Source organism: Pan troglodytes, chromosome 12, assembly GCF_028858775.2.
Source record: "Pan troglodytes isolate AG18354 chromosome 12, NHGRI_mPanTro3-v2.0_pri, whole genome shotgun sequence".
Classification (NCBI taxonomy): domain Eukaryota; kingdom Metazoa; phylum Chordata; class Mammalia; order Primates; family Hominidae; genus Pan; species Pan troglodytes.
Genome location: NC_072410.2, coordinates 74,305,153 through 74,321,909, shown reverse-complemented (window position 1 = coordinate 74,321,909; position 16,757 = coordinate 74,305,153). Strand labels below are relative to the sequence as shown.

Genomic DNA, 16,757 nt, shown 5'->3' with positions numbered 1-16,757 from the left:
ATGTTTTTCGTTTTGTTTTGTGAGACAGAGTCTCCCTCTATCGCCCAGGCTGGAGTGCAGTGGTGAGATGGTTCCTGGCGTGAAGGAGTTTAAGTTTTAAAAAGTAAGAAGGCAAACAGTTAATCATAATACAATATAGAAAGAAATAAAATAATAGCAACATGAACAGAGTCAGAGAGAAGTTGATTAATTATTACCTAGCACAGTGGTCCCCAAACTTTTGACGCTAGGGACTGGTTTTGTGGAAGACAGTTTTTCTGCTACCTGAGGTGGGGACATGGGATATGGTTTTGGGATGAAACTGTTCCACCTCAGATCATCAGGCATTAGATTCTCATAAGGAGTGCACAGCCTAGATCCCCTCACATGCACAGTTCACAATAGGGTTTGAGGTCCTGTGAGAATCTAATGCATGGGCTGATCGGACAGGAGGCAGAGCTCAGGTGGTAATGCTTCTCAACTTCCACTCTCCTCCTGCTCTGCGACCTGTTTCCTAAGAGGCCATGGACCTGTACCGGTCTCCAGCTTGGGGGTTGGGGACCCCTAAACTAAAAGATTTGGGAAATTTTTATGGAAAAGTTTGCCATCGAAGTGTGCTTTGAAAAAAGAGAACAGGTTTTAGAAGGGTAACATATGCCAAAGGGCAATAGTATATTCTGCTGGGAGTTTGGGTCAGTAGGCATATTCTCTGTTGGTGAGGAATGTATGAGAGCAGGGTGGAAAAGCAGAGTGATGCAGAGTAGAAGTGTGATGAATATCATGCTTGGACTTCAGTTTTGGACTTCAGTTGTTTGGACTTCAGTTGTTTGGACTTCAGTTTTGAGAGCAAACCAGTGAGAGTTTTTAAGCCAGGAGCATGATGGAGTTTCTCTGTATTTGACTTGTGACAGTGTGAATGATAGGGCAATATATTACCTTAAACAATATCTGAATTCATTTGCCAAAGGAATGTTACAGTTAGTAGTACCATGCAAACAGATAGTTTCAGTGAAGATGTGGGATTTGAACACTTTGTAATCATTGCCCTCCTTTTGTCTAAATCCACTTTAGTCTTCTTTTCTGTCTTACTCAACCTAAAACCGCATTATATGATATGATTAGCTCTGGGAATTCATCTTTTCTTTGATTTGTATAACGCTGTGCTTAATTCTTTGTTTACCTGTGTGGACTCTCCATCTTTTTCTTTTGCCACTTGCCATTTAAACTTTAGTGTTCACTATTTTGTCTTTTTTGTTGATTTAGTGTTTTCTTAATCTCATTAATTCCCATGGCTTAATATGTCGTCTGTGATCTTATGACTTCTAGATCTTTCTCCTAAAGCCCAGATGTAAATTTGCAACTAATTATTAGATCTGGAGGTATCTCAAATTCAGTGTGTCCAAAATTGGACTTTATTCCTCTGTCTTCTCCAAGGACCTATTTGGGTCTCAGCTAGAAATCTGAGTCATCTTGGGTACCTGCTCTTTGCAATGCCTAAGTTATTTGAATGTCAAATTTGAAAGGAATATAGACATTATCCTGATGAACTTCCTTATTTTATAACCAAAAAAGTGAGATACGTGGTATTAATTGATCCTGGTCTAGAAAGCCTGTCAAAGCCAGGGGTTAGATTCAAGAAAAAGCAGTATCTAGTAGCACCTATAAATACCTACAAGTTGCTTTTTGATTCTGGCCATTTCTTTTAGTTTTTACCATAACATTGGCCTTAGTTCAGGTCTTCCCCTCATTTCTCATCAAATTGAACTATTATATAAGTTGAGGAGTCAGCATGAAGGATTGGATTCAGGTATGTTCCTAGATCCAGATAGATGTGTGACTTGGTAAAGTTAGACTCTCTGAGCCTCATTTTTACTTTAGTTTTTGTAACTAGTAACCTTTAGTAAATATGACTTACTAAATAAAAGCCAAACTTGTTAACATGGTTTTCAAGACCCTCCCCAGTTTGGCTTCTGCCTGTCTTTGCAGTTTTTTTTCTTCACTACTCCGTGATCTACCCCCACAAGACTACTTGCTATTCCAGTATACTATAAATAGTCCTTGTTTATTTTGTTCCTCTATCTACACTGCATTTTCGTAATTCACTTTCAGTGGAGAGAACATTTCCTCAAAGCCCAGCTCAGAAGTCACCTCTCAAGCATTTCCTGCTTTTTTGTACTCATTTTGTGTTTTTATAGCATTCTGTTTGTTACCTTTATAACATACATATCCCAGTTATGTATAGATTTGCTTCTCCCACTAGGGAAGATATGAGAGCTCTCTGAGGTCAAGGCCTTAGTAGAATAGTCACTTAAGACTGTGTGTGTGTGTGTGTGTGTATGTGTGTGTATGTGTGTGTGTGTGTGTGTGAAAGAGAAAGGAGGGAGTGATATTATTCAATAACCTTTTAAAAGCTCAGCATCTTTTTTCATCTTAATGCATAATTCTCTTTAATTGTGATGTGGATGAACATTTGGGTTTCTAATTTTTTGTTATAAACACTGCTACGGTGAAAATCATCTCCCTATCCTTCCTTCTCTTTGCCTTCTTTGAAATTGATCTCCCTTTATTCTTTTTCCTCTGTTGTGTTGGTATTGTTATCCTCTGTCTTTTTTTTTAAACACTGTACATATTTCATAATTATTTTATGTAGTCTCCGTTTAAATTTACCCTTATAGTTAACAGTGTCATTGTTTGCTATTGTTTATGCATTTAGAATTTCCTTAGTGATTTTATTCTTGAATTGTGTCACTTAATTCTTTTATACTTTTAGAACTATTGTGTTTATACTTATGATGGTACATAAAAGGTAACCATCTACTAGGTACTTAGAAATATAGGCAGGAATAGAGGTGATGTGGTGAGATTACAGCTCTTAAGTTTGGAATTTATCAGCATTGCTTCTGAGTGGAATAATCTAGGAAAAGTATGGTGTAATGAAGCCAAGGAAGCTAAGCTTAAGTGTGAATGGCCAACAGTGTCAAATGTTGCAGAACACTTGAAAATGATTGGCTGAGAAGAAGTTGTTGAGAAAGTAGCAGCCAAAAGATTAGGATTCAAAATATATAATAAGTGCTGTGCTGGCTGGGCGCAGTGGCTCACACCTGTAATCCCAGCACTTTTGGAGGCCGAGGTGGGCGGATCACGAGGTCAAGAGGTCAAGTCCAGCCTGGCCAACAGAGTGAAACCCCATCTCTACTAAAAATACAAAAATTAGCTGGGTGTGGTGGCGCGTGCCTGTAATCCCAGCTACTTGGGAGGCTGAGGCAGGAGAATCACTTGAACCCAGGAGGCAGAGGTTGCAGTGAGCTGAGACTGTGCCACTGCACTCCAGCCTGGCAACAGAGCGAGACTTCGTCTCAAAAACAAAAAAAAGTGCTGTGCTGATAAATGTTTAACAACTGGCTAGGGACAGGCTGTTTAGCTTTTGCTAAATGTGGAGTTGAGAAGCAATGTTTACTATCAACAGTATACCATTATAGAAGAAACTCATAGAATTCAATAAGAAAATGAAAATCTAATAGAAAAATGGGCAAGTATATGAATAGGCAGTTCACAGAGGAGGAAACACAAATAGGCAATAAACATAAACAAAGATGTTTATCTTACTAGTAATGTGTGTGAGGGACATTCAAATTAAAAGAACAAAAAATGCTTTTTTATCTATTAGAATTCAAAAATTTTAAATATTTGAGGACATGAGTAAATATTGATACTTTCACATCATTGATAGGAGTATATTAATATGACCATTCTTGAGGGCAGTAGTTACTAGAATTAGAAATGGGCTCTTCTTTGATCTAGCAGATCATATTCTGATTTCTCCCCTAGAGTAACATTCATAGTTGCATACAAGAAGATGTATGTGAAAATATTCACAGTGGTATTATTTTTAGTAAAAGTTACAAAATCATATGTCCAATAGTATGATTTGTGGTAATACTCAAAAGGGAGTTGGTCACGTCTATAATTTTTAAATGTATACATTTTTAATGTAATTAATCTGAGTGTTTTGAATGTTCAGAGAAAGGAAGAAATTAAGGAAGTGAGAGCTAGAGAATGGGAAAGGATGCAGTCCAGAGTATAGGTAGAATTTGATAACGAAAAGGAGAGAAATCATCTTACAATTTTAAAAAAGGGATAAATATAGAAATGGTAATATATTGGCATAAAAATTAGCAAGCTATCACCACGAGTCAGGGTGGGAGGGAAGGAACTTGTAAATCGTCTCATAAAAATCAGTTAACTATTTTGCCTAAATGTCTGAGATTTAGACAGAAAGAGATACATTCAAGTAGATTTGGGAATGCATGTGGATTTTTTTTTTTTTAATTTATGAAATGTTTCTTGGGTCAGTGACAGAATGACAGTATTTTTCTTCCAATCTGTGGAAGCCAAATATACTTAGTTGCACTAAATGTTAGAATTGGATTTGGCAACCTTGACAGCACTTTTCTGATGAATGGCGGTTATCTAGAGATGATAATCCCAATAGAAGGCAGAATGGCAAGGTCTAGATCAAACTATGAAGTGGTAATGATAGCCAGCTGATACAGCTGCTGATTAAGATGTTTTTCTCCCTATCATCATACCATTTTTACTACTCTGAAAAGACAGGTCTAACAATCCTGGTTTGGTATTTATTTGTCTCTGGATTTTAAATTTGTTAAAATTATATATGGTTGTCTTTTGTTTTGGTTCAGCTTGCTTTGGTTTGGGCTTTATGTTTTAAATGTTAACATCTGGCTGGGCACAGTGGCACTTACACCTGTAATTCCAGCACTCTGGGAGGTTGAGACACGACAATCACTTGAACCCGGAGGCAGAGGTTGCAGTGAGCCAAGATCGTGCCACTGCATTCCAGCCTGGATGACAGAGCAAGACTCTGTCTCCAATTTAAAAAATAAATAAAAATTGGCCAGGCGTGGTGGCTCACGCCTGTAATCCCAACACTTTGGGAGCCGAGGCAGGTGGATCACTTGAGGTCAGGAGTTCGAGATCAGGCTGGCCAACATGGTGGAACCCTGTCTCTACTAAAAATACAAAAATTAGCCGGGCATGGTGGTGCACACCTGTAATCCCAGCTACTTGGGAGGCTGAGGCAAGGGAATCGCCCGAACCTGGGAGGCGGAGGTTGCAGTGAGCCGAGATCGCGCCACTGCGCTCCAGCCTGATTGACACAGCGAGACTGTCTCAAAAAAAAAAAAGTTAATATCCAAGTCTTGTATGTACTTTTCTAAATTTTTATAAAGCCCATCTTAAACATTATTACTATGAGACTTTAGCTGGGAAACATGGAATTAAATTTTTTCCTAGTGTGGTAAAATTTTAATCAGTTAATTATTTTTAATTCAGAGGTTCTAAAAGCCACTGAAAATCATTACCACTTTATAGTTTTATCTAGGCCTTGCCATTTTGCCTTCTTTTTGGTAGTAGACAAGGTGAGCAACTCTATTAAAATATACAGGACAAGTTCATAAAAACATTTTAGGAATAATGAACGTTGCCTTTTCTCCCAATCTAGTCTTTACCACTTCTGTTAAGACAATTCTTTTTAAAGTTCACCTTTTAGTATATTCAAAATTTCTTCAAAACCTTTAGCAGTTCTCTACCAAGTAAGTTCAGAAGCCTTAGAGTTCTAAAACGCAAAATAATAAAATGAGAGAATGCTCATTTCCTGTTTCCGTAGCACAGAAGGCTATTTTGTTATAGGCAAATTTAGTTTTAAACAGTTATTATTTGTATTCTCTCATCTAAGCCCAATAATATAGGACCAAAGCTTTTAAGTGGAAAATTAGTTAAAAATAAGTTTCTTTTTGCTGTAGACTTTAAAATGTAGATTAGCAAATACAGAGTTTTATCTCTTGTTCATGATAGTTCATGAACAGACCCAGTGAAAGGAAGTGCTGCCATGGTAACATAAACCAGACTGTTACTTGAGATCATACCCAAGATACTTAACTGCCCTGAAACTGCACGTTTTCAATACCAGTTTTTCCAATTTGCTATTTCAAGGAAATAGCAACTCTACTGTGATCAAAACAATTTGCAGTCCCCTCACAATAGAATTTGAAAAGTAGACTTGAACTAAACAATTTCTAGGAGCGTAATCTCAGGAATTCCAAGGTAGAGCATGGCTAGCATTATTAAAATAATTGTCTTGGTCTGTGTATGAAAAGTAATGCTGCGTATCTTTTCTATATGAAACTGAATTGGCTTTGGGGCAAAAGATGTTGTAGGTGCTAACATTTTAATTCTTCCTTTTTTTTTTTGAGACAGCGTTTCACTCTGTCACCCAGGCTGGCCTCAGCCTCCTGAATAGCTGAGACTATAGGCGCGCACCACCACACCAGGCTAATTTTTTCTATTTTTGTAGAGACAGAGTTTTGCTATGTTGCTTACGCTGCTCTTGAACTCCCGAGCACAAGCAATCACCTTCGCCGGCTTCCCAAAGTGCTAGGATTACAGACGTGAGCCACCGCACCTGGCCTGGTGCTAACATTTTTTTCCTTGTCATCAAAACACATTTATCATTTGGTCCAGGTGACTGAACATATAGCTAAGTTAAGAAGTTTCATTTAATCCAAAAATACATTTGTAAAACTTGTCTTTTCTTGAAAAAAAAAAAAAAAGGAAAATGTCAAATACTTTTTTAGTATAGTTAATGTGATATCTTGCTGCTAAACACCAGGAAAATGTTTCTCCTGATAATCCAGTGCATTTCTTTCTTTATGACAGTGTGATATGACAACCATGGTTTTTCTATTTATATAAATTGCCAGCATAGTAAAAAACTGCCTTACACTCAATTGCTACACCTTTTCACAGGCAAAAGGTTTTATTCTCTCCTAAATTAATTTTATCCCTTTTTTTTTTTTTACCACCTAACTTTTGCCTTTTATTCAGAACTAATTTATTTTTTTCTTATTGTCGATTTTTTTTCAAAATTCCCTCCTCGGTGGAAAGTAAAGGAGTAGGAACATACTATTATTCAACCAACATGCAGCAACCCTTACGTATGTCAGTTTCAGAATGGCCCCTTAATATTCACCTATTTTGCAGCTATGTCTCTTGCATATAAATCCTCTTATTTGAATCTCATTACAATTCAGTGAAGTGGCCTGCATTGTTGTTTTACTTTACGGGTAAAATGTAAATGAGAAGTCTGACTCTCAAAAATTAAATGATTTGCCCAATATCACATAGCCAGTCAATAAGTAGTGATCGGGACCTTGGTTTTTGAACCTATAGAACGGTGTTCTTTCATTTTGCCATTCTGCTATAAAAATTATGAAATGATATTCAGAGATAAAAGAGCCTCAATAATAGACTAGTAGTACCTTGAAAAAGAGTGTGGGAAATGGAAGGACTCTGGAGATCATCACATTAAATCTTAATAGCAATCATAATAGCTTATATCATAGAAGATTTGATACACGCAAAAAGGAGTATGAGAATGGGAAACAAGTAAATTTTGTTGTTATCTAAATAATTGTTAATGTAGTCGTAAAGGTAATTCAAATTTTAAGAAAGAGTTTTTGAAGTAGAAAAGGCATAATATAAAACCAGAAGCTAATAACATTTGAACCTCACTAATCTTGTGAATTAGAGGAAGTTTTGTACATCATAGGATGACTTTTAGTCACTACAGTGCACACATAGCAAGCTCACTTCAACCTTAGTTTCATACTCAAAAGGTGCTAGAGATTATTTACCCCTGCACATTTATTTAAAACATTTAGACGCTGACTGTTTATGTATAAAAGTTCCTAGTTAGTTATTCTTGTGCATTTTATTCTAGGTTAATGGAAAAGGTTCCTTATGGTGTGTTGATCCGGAATATAAACCCAATCTTATCCAGGCACTGAAGAAGCAACCTTTTTCTTCAGCATCTTCACAAAAGTAAGGATCTTCCATATAACTGTCAGTGGTGATTTATAGGATTTCACTGTGTGAGATGGAGCAACTTAAAGGTCCAGGGTATTATGTTTCTGTTTTATTGTATAAAGAAGTATTTATGTTTTATTTAGTTTTTAGTTTTTAGTTTTTGTTTTGTTTTGTGGACAGAGTCTTACTCTGTCACCTAGGCTGGAGTGCAGTAGCGAGATCTCGGCTCACTGCAACCTCCCTCTCCTGGGTTCAGGTGATCCTCCCACCTCGGCCTCCCTAGTAGCTAGGACTACAGGCACGCACCACCACTCCCAGCTAATCTTTGTCTTTTTAGTAGAGACACGGTTTCACCATGTTGGCCTGGGTGGTCTCTAACTCCTGACTTCAAGTGATCCTCCCACCTCTGCCTCCCAAAGTGCTGGGATTACAGGCGTGAGCCACCATCCTCGGCCTGTTTTTTCTTTTCTTTTCTTTTCTTTTTTTTTTTTAAGAAGTATTTATGGATAAGACATTAGCCTAAGTTAGTTTTCCTTATGGTCTAATTTGTGTTTCTAGAATACAGGAAATTGGTTATTTGAGAACATACACTCTGGGAAATATAGTCAATACTGAGTATAAGTAAACCCTAAAGAAAGTTGTAATATAATTTCAGTTACAAACAGGTCAGATCATTTTAATTGTCTGCAATACTAATGCTAACCTAAAAATGAAGGAAATTAAAAATACATTTAAAATTTTTTAACAAGATTATTAAGTTTGTCATTATAACATTTTATATACATATGTAGGTTTCTTTTTCTGTTTTAGGTTTTTTTTCGTAGTACTTAATATTTGAAAAGTATGTTCAAGTCTAAAATTTTTAAATGTTTGGCAAATAAAATAATGCTTTGAACTTTGTTTTTATTTTTTCTGGTAAATATAGTTGTACTGTATTTGCTTATAATTTTCCTTGTCTTTGTTTTCAATCCCAGTAACCCCTGTTGATCTTCTAGCTTCCTCATTTTAAGTTAAATCGGAAAATAATATGACCTTCTTAAATCTGATTTTTGTTTCCTTTTTCTAAAGAAGACTTTAGAGTCTTCTCCAATTTATTATATACCTTCATTTGAATTGAAAATCCCAGATTTGGTTAAAATACTTTAAGGGTAGTTTATAATGGCTAACTTGTTTTTTGAAAAATTTAAAAAGATTTTTAATAAAGTAATAAATGGAAATTTTTAAACATGGAAAAAAGTAGAGAGAAAGTTATAATGAACTCCCAGCTGCAGCAATCATCAACGTTTCATATAGTGGTTAATTTGAATTCTTAAAGTATTGTTAGATAACTTGTAGAGGAGTGGTTGTAGCTGGAATACAGTAAGTAGCTGGGAAGTTGAAATATCAGTAATATATTCACTCACTGAGATTGTAAGCTTCTTTACCATATTATAGATTAGATGGATCATTATAAAAAGAATAACTGAGTGGTTTATCTTTATGAAATGCAACCTAGAAAAGAAGTTACCAGATTTTATATTCTTACTTGGAAATTGATATCTTTATTAATTAATTTTGGTTATTATGAGGCATTTTAAATAATAATTTAGAAACTAATGGTGAGTTCTACTGATGTTCACCTATGTGTTTTACTTAGCTGTGTTGGGTTTTTTTTTTTTTTGCTGAAGATTAAGCCTGGACAACATGGCGAAACCCTGTCTCCACCAAAAATACAAAAATTAGCTGGGCATGGGTAGTGCACGCCTGTGGTCCCAGCTACTCAGGATGGTGAGGTGGGAGGATCGTTTGAGCCTGGGAGGCAGAGGTTGCAATGATCCAAGATGGTGCTACTGCACTCCAGCCTGGGTGACAGACTGAGACCCCATCTCAAAAAAAAAAAAAAAGATTATATGAAAGAATTGGCACCATTTTTTCTAAACCATCACAAATATATTTTGCTGTCTTTGATATATTGTATTTTCATGTTTCTATCTTTTAGCCTTAATCATAAGTTTAAATGTTAAAAGTGATCTTGTGGCTTTAAAAGAAGATAAAAACTATGGTCAGGTGAGGTGGCTCAAGCTTGTAATCCTAGCACTTTGGTAGGCCGAGGCCACTGCATCACCTGAGGTCGGGAGTTTGAGACTAGCCTGGCCAACATGTTGAAACCCGTCTCTACCAAAAATACAAAAGTCAGCTGGGTGTGGTGGCACGCGCCTGTAACCCCAGCTACTCGGGAGGCTGAGGCAGGAGAATCATCTTGAACCCAGGAGGCAGAGGTTGCAGTGAGCCGAGATTGCGCCACTGCTCTCCAGCCTGGGCAACAGAGCGAGACTGTGTCTCAAAAAAAAAAAAAAAGATTAAACTACAACATAAGGGTTATATATAACCTTTTGACTTTAAACCCTTAATATAAAATGAAACATTTTCCCCTTTATGTTGTTTGGCAAAATAACAGTTCCATCTGACATGCTTTTGTGTAGCCCTTGCATATAAGAATTTGTAAGTCTGAGGAAAAGAGTGAGATACGGTATATGTAAAACTATGAATAGGAAATAAACTTTTAAGTTCGTTAACAAATAGATTTTTTTTTCATGCTATCATAAATTCCAAAGAAGAGAAGTAGTTTTTCCTAAAAATATTTTAATTCCTGGATTTAAAAAAGAACTGTTGGTGTCTTTCCATGAATATAGAAAGTTTAATTTTATGTTTATTAATAAAATCAGGAACATACCTGTTTGCTATCACTACCAAGTGTTCCTTAACCATGAATTTTGGTAAATGCTTTTATTTCTGTGGTAATACCTGTATTAGTATTATATCAAACTTAAGAATCCAATGCAAAACCAAACAGTAACTATCATGTATTATCTATAGTTCCAGGCATTTTAAATGCATTATTCTTATTTAATTATCACAACAGCCTATGTGGGAGATTTAATTATTCCTATTTTACAGATGAAGAAACTAAGAGATTAATTATTTTGCCTAAGAACATCCAAATAGTTGTGATTTACCTCTTTTGGCTCCTATGCTGTTTCTGCTTTGGCAGACTTTCTAAATTGAGTAGTATTAGCAAAGAAAACAAGGTAAAAATAGTTTGTTTTTGGTGGTACAAATTAGCTGTATTTGTGACTAAGTTCTATAAAAAGTGAAACAGTTGGGTGCAAGTGGCTCACGCCTGTAATTCCAGCACTGTAGGAGGCCAAGGCAGGTAGACTGCTTGAGCCCAGGAGTTTGAGACTAGCTTGCACAACATGGTAAAACCCTTTCTCTACCAAAAAAAAATTAAAAATTAGCCACACATGGTAGTGCATGCTTGTGGTCCCAGCCACTCAGGCAGCTAAGGTGGGAGGATCACCTGAGCCCAGAAAGTCAAGGCTGCAGTAGGCTGAAATCATGCCACTGCACTCCAGCCTGGGCGGCCAGCAGAGTGAGAGAGAACCTGTCAAAAATTAGGGGGAAAAAGTGAAGTAAACATTTTTATAAGCATATTTGCTTTTCTGTTTGTTTTTCAGTGGTTCTTTATCACCTCACTATTTAAGCTCTGTAATCAAGCAGAACCAGGTGCGAAACCTCAAAGGTATGTGTGAATATCAGTACAGTCATGCACCACACAACAATCTTTTGGTCAACAACAGGCGGTGCATAACAATGGTGGTCCCCTAAGATTATAATGGAGCTGAAAAATTTCTATTGCCTGGTGCCCTGGTAGCTTGTTGTAACATTGTGGCACAACGCATTTACTGAAGTTTGTGGTGATGCTGGTGCAAGCGGACTCACTGCACTGCTAGTCCTGTAAAAGTATAGCACGTAGTTATGTACATATGTTAATACTTGATAATGGTAATAAACTATGTCACTAGTTTATGTATTTACTATACTTCTTACTGTTATTTTTGAGTATACTCCTTCCACCAATTAAAAAAAGTTAACTGTAAAAGAGCCTCACACAGGTCCTTTAGGAGGTATTCTAGAAGGCATTGTTACAGTAAGATGACAGCTCCCTGTGTTTATTGTCCCTAAAGACCTTCCAGTGGGACAAAAATGTAGAGGCAGAAGACAGTGATATTGATCTTGACCCTGTGTATGCTCAGGTTAATGTGTGTATTTGTATCTTTGTTTTTAACTAAAAAGTTAAAAAAAAGTTAATTTAAAAATAGAAAAAAGCTTATAGGTTATAAATAAAATGTTTTTATACAGCTGTATTATGTATTTTATGCTGTCATTACAAAAGAGTAAAAATTTAAAAAATTAAAAAGTTTATAAAGTAAAAGTTTACAGTAAACTAAGGTTAATGTATTATTGAAGAAAGAAAAAATTAAAAAATCAATTTAGTGCAGCCTAAGTGTACACTGTTTATAAAGTCTACAGTAGTGTACAGTAATATCCTAGGCCTCTACATTCACTCACCACTAACACTCTCTGGCTCACCCAGAGCAATTCCGGTCCTTCAAGCTTCATTCATGGTAAGTACCCTATACAGGTGTACCATTTTAAATATTTGTATAGTGTTTTTATTGTACCCCCTTTTTTGTTCCCTGGCAGAAACTAATAGATCATTTACTGTACCTTTTCTGTGTTTAGATACACAAATACCATTTGTGATACAATTACCTATAGTATTCAGTACAGTAACATGGTGTACAGATTTGTAGCTCAGGAGCAATCCTAGGTGTGTAGTAGGCTATACCATTTAGGTTTAAGCACACTCTATGATGTTCACACAGTGACAAAATCACCTAACAGTACATTTCTCAGAACATATTCCCATCATTAAACAAAGTATGACTGCATTTTTATTTATTTGTTTTATTTTTAAGAGATGGCGTCTTGCCATGTTGCCCACACTGATCTTCTGAATGCCTGGGCTCAAGTGATCTCCTACCTCAGCTTCCCAAATAGGTGGGACTACAGGTGTACATGACTGTATTTTAATTCATAAAAAAATCAGATAAAAATTTGGGATATTTTGTTGTTGCTGTTTTAACATTTTTCTATTTTAAAAAGTATTATGTATTTATTATAGGAAATTTGGGCAATAAAAACATTTATTAAAGAGAAAGTAAAGTCATTTATCCCATTGTTAATATTTTATTTTTATTTATTTATTTATTTATTTGAGACAGGTTCTCACTCTGTCACCCAGGCCAGAGGGCAATGGCACAGTCATGACTCACCATAGCCTCACACTCCTGGGCTCAAGCCATCTTCCCACCTTAGCCTCCCAAGTAGCTAGGACTACAGGTGCCATCACACCTGGCTAATTTTGTTGTTAACATTTTGATATAATTCCTTTGGGTTTTTTTTAATGCCACATATGTGAATAGATACACTTGCATGCATGTATGTACAGGGACACATACATAAACACACACATACTTTTTCTCCAGATACTAGATTCACACTGTGTATACAGTTTTATATCCCTTTTCCATTTATTTTTATGGGTATTTTTCATTGAAAATAGGATTGAATTTTTTAGTAATATCAGTAGAGTTACTACCTTTTCAGGTCTATCTTAGACTAGAAAAGGGGTTGGCAAACTATGGCCCATGGCCATATCTGGCCTGACATCTGTTTTTGGGTGTCCCATGAGCTAAGGATGGTTTTACATTTGTAAAATGGTTGGAGAAAACAAAATCAAATAACAATAAAATTTCAAGACTGTGAAAATTCATTGCAACAGAGACCTACATATTATATCCTGGGTTTTGCCTCTTAGCATGCAAAGCCTAAAATATTTACCTTCTGACCCTTTACTGAAGAAGTTTGTCATCCCTCGAGTTAGAATATGCTTGAAGATATTTCTCCTGTAGGTTATTTAATCTGAAGAACTTTAATTTTAAAAGGTAATAAGTTGACTTTTTAAAAGTATATCAAAATTCTGAATTAGTGGGTTTTTTTCTTGTAGATTAGTAGTATATTAAAATCAGTTTTCCTAGTGTTGCTTTGGAGCCTAGAGACATTTTCATAACCTTTAAAAATAGAAAATTTCGGATGAAAACCTTTCTGTGTATCAGAAATATTTTGGCTCTTTGGAACTATACTAAACTGAGCCTCAGAAGCAGTGTGCTGATATCTTTAAAAATAAAGGAGGAAAAGAATATGAAAAAGTTCTAGAGAACCCTGCAAAGAAGTTAAATGGATAGGGGATCTGTTTCAAATAATGTTCTGTCTTAACATAAGACAAATATCCGTGTTCCTGTTACCTACATCAGTCAAATGTGGTTTCTCTTTACATTTAGGTATTGCCAAAATGCCTTTATCTTTGTATTGCCTCAGTAAAGTCTGACACTTATTCTCTAAAGCTCAGTTCGTATACATATTTTGAGAACATTTTCTTTGTGAATTCTGGAGTTTACTTAAAATCTTTTCTTGCTCTTGTTCTGTTCTATCCAAATTCTTTCTTTCTTTGGGGAACAGACATTTCCACAAGTTTTTGCTGCTAGTTTCAGCTGCATGTTTTTCATTTACTAGGGCACAGGTACTTCTTCTTCATCTAATGACTTGTACGTGTTATGCATCATCTGTCTAGTGCTACCAGCACCTTACCTCCATTCCTATATGCATGAGTCTTAGGCCCGTTCCTCTAGTAATAATTAACTTAGTGGGGAGGTCGTTGGCATTCTAGGTTAAAACAAATGCACATCTGTCCTGGAATATAATACAAAATTCTCCATGAATTTTAAGGGAAGAAAACATAAAACCTCACAAAAATTTAGGGAATTTTATTTTTGAACTTAGTTGTTTTGGGGTATATTTCTGAGGAAATTTTCTCTTGCCTCTTTATATTATTTCTAGAGAGAAGTTTAAAAAACACCAAGTGGATTAGACATTCATTACAACTAATACTGTTGAGCCAGACTCCTTGTGCCAGACACTGTTGGAGGTTCCTTGGGATATGCATAGATGAGAGACCCAGGCCCTGCTCTTAGAAAATATATACTTTGGCTGGGCATGGTGGCTCACGCCTATAATCCCAGCACTTTGGGAGGCCGAGGTAGGTGGATCACATGAGATCAAGAGTTCAAGACCAGCCTGGCCAACATGGTGAAACCCCATCTCTACTAAAAATACAAAAATTAGCTGGGTGTGTGTTGGCACACGCCTGTAATTCCAGCTACTCAGGAGGCTGAGGCAGGAGAATCACTTGAACTCGGGAGGTGGAGATTGCAGTGAGCTGAGATCGCGCCACTGCACTCCAGCCTAGGTGACAGAGTGAGACTCCAAAAAAAAAAAAAAAAAAAAAAAAAAGATGGAGAACACCTGATTATCAACGATTTGTCCAAGGTACAACCTCAAACTTTGTGGAACAAAAGTTCTCCCTGGCAGAGAGAATCATAACAATAGAGAGAGTTGTCTGGCAGTTGCTAGGAATCTGTCTGGCATGTTGATATAGACCAGGTAGACGTGGTCATTTGCGTGGGCAAGGCAAATGTAGCAGAAGTTTAAGAGCTTATTTAGCATAATAAGGACTTTGAACATCCTCCTCTGCCTAGAACAATTAATAAGCCTTAAGTTGCTTACTTGATGCTTTGCATGCATTATCTAATTTAATCCTTAAAACAACCCTCTGAGGTATTGCTGCCCCTCTTTTACAGATAAGCAAACTGAAGTTTGGGGAGATTAAGTAACTTCTCAAGGTCACACAACTAGTAAGTGGCAAAGAAGGATTCAGATTGAATAATTCTAATTTCAAAGCCTGACTCCTACTAGATAAGTGGCACTGGGAGACCTGCTGAAGAACTTTAAATAGTGAAGTGACATTGTCAGTTTTATGTTTTATAAAGATCACTTAGGTATTATCATTGGCCTCCAATATTAAAACTTACATATTCATCTAACACTTCATAGAATCATCTTTACTGATCATTATATTAGAGCTACCTTTAGACACGGAAAACTAAAGGGAGAGATTAGGCTTAGAACTCCAGAAACTGTTATCAGCCTAAACAGGTGCAGCAGTGTGTTTGTTGTCTCTTGATCAACTTACAATGACTTTTATGTGACAGTATCAATGTTATGGCATTGTATAATAGATAGCAGGAGACACAGGATTCTTACACTGAGATAGCAGAACAAAATTTTTTTTGGTCAATAGTTTGGTTTGGTGTGTATTTAGAGTAAATTCACCTGTTTAAAAATATTACTGAGCTGTTCTAGACACCAAGGTACATCAGTGAAAAAAGCAGACAAAAATGGAACTCACATTCCAGTTAGTAAATTTTAGTAGTTATACTAACTGCTAAAAGCACCTGGTATACTACAAACAGATATAAAATTAAGGTAGTTGATGGTGATGTTAGGGCTACATGTAAAGCTAAGATTTGTGTCTTATTGAAATGAAACTAAACCAGTGGTCCAGACAGCTTAAAGTGTTGGTAATTTATTGAAACTATTCTTCTACTTCAGAGAATTACAAGAGACAGCTTCTCCATCTGGATGCTCTGCAAATGTATATATTAGTTTTGATAGAGACAATAAATCCTTTTGTAATTACTACAAAGCTTATACCATTTGAATTATTTCTATAGTTCTCATATCATTCCTTACACAAATGGACTGAGAGTCAAACAACAGAAATATGCTCGACTTATAACCTTACTCTCATATGGCTAAAACTAGTGTCTTTGAATTGTTTTTAATTATTTTTAATCATTTCCCAACATCAAGGTTAAGGAAATAAAAACCAACAGGCACAAATTAACAGGTTTTTTAAATTGTTGTTTATTTTTTGTTTTTTGAAATGGTGTCTTGCTCTGTCAACCAGGCTGGAAGTACAGTGGCACGATCTTCGCTCACTGTAACCTCCACCTCCTGGGTTCAAGTGATTCTCCTGCCTCAGCCTCCCAAGTAGCTGGGATTGCAGACGCGTATGACCTCACCCGGCTAATTTTTGTATTTTTAGTAGA

General features: G+C 36.2%; 1 protein-coding gene across 10 annotated transcripts in view; it reads left to right on the top strand.

Annotated features, from left to right (window-relative positions):
* Positions 1 to 16,757, top strand: part of FOXN2 (forkhead box N2) — a 64,929-nt gene that overhangs the window by 36,921 nt on the left and 11,251 nt on the right. For all 10 annotated transcript variants that reach the window (XM_016948505.4, XM_009442436.5, XM_063789872.1 and 7 more), the window contains 2 exons: positions 7,778 to 7,878; positions 11,361 to 11,425. In XM_016948505.4, coding sequence (XP_016803994.1) covers positions 7,778 to 7,878; positions 11,361 to 11,425 — 166 coding nt within the window. The remainder of the gene's footprint in view (positions 1 to 7,777; positions 7,879 to 11,360; positions 11,426 to 16,757) is intronic.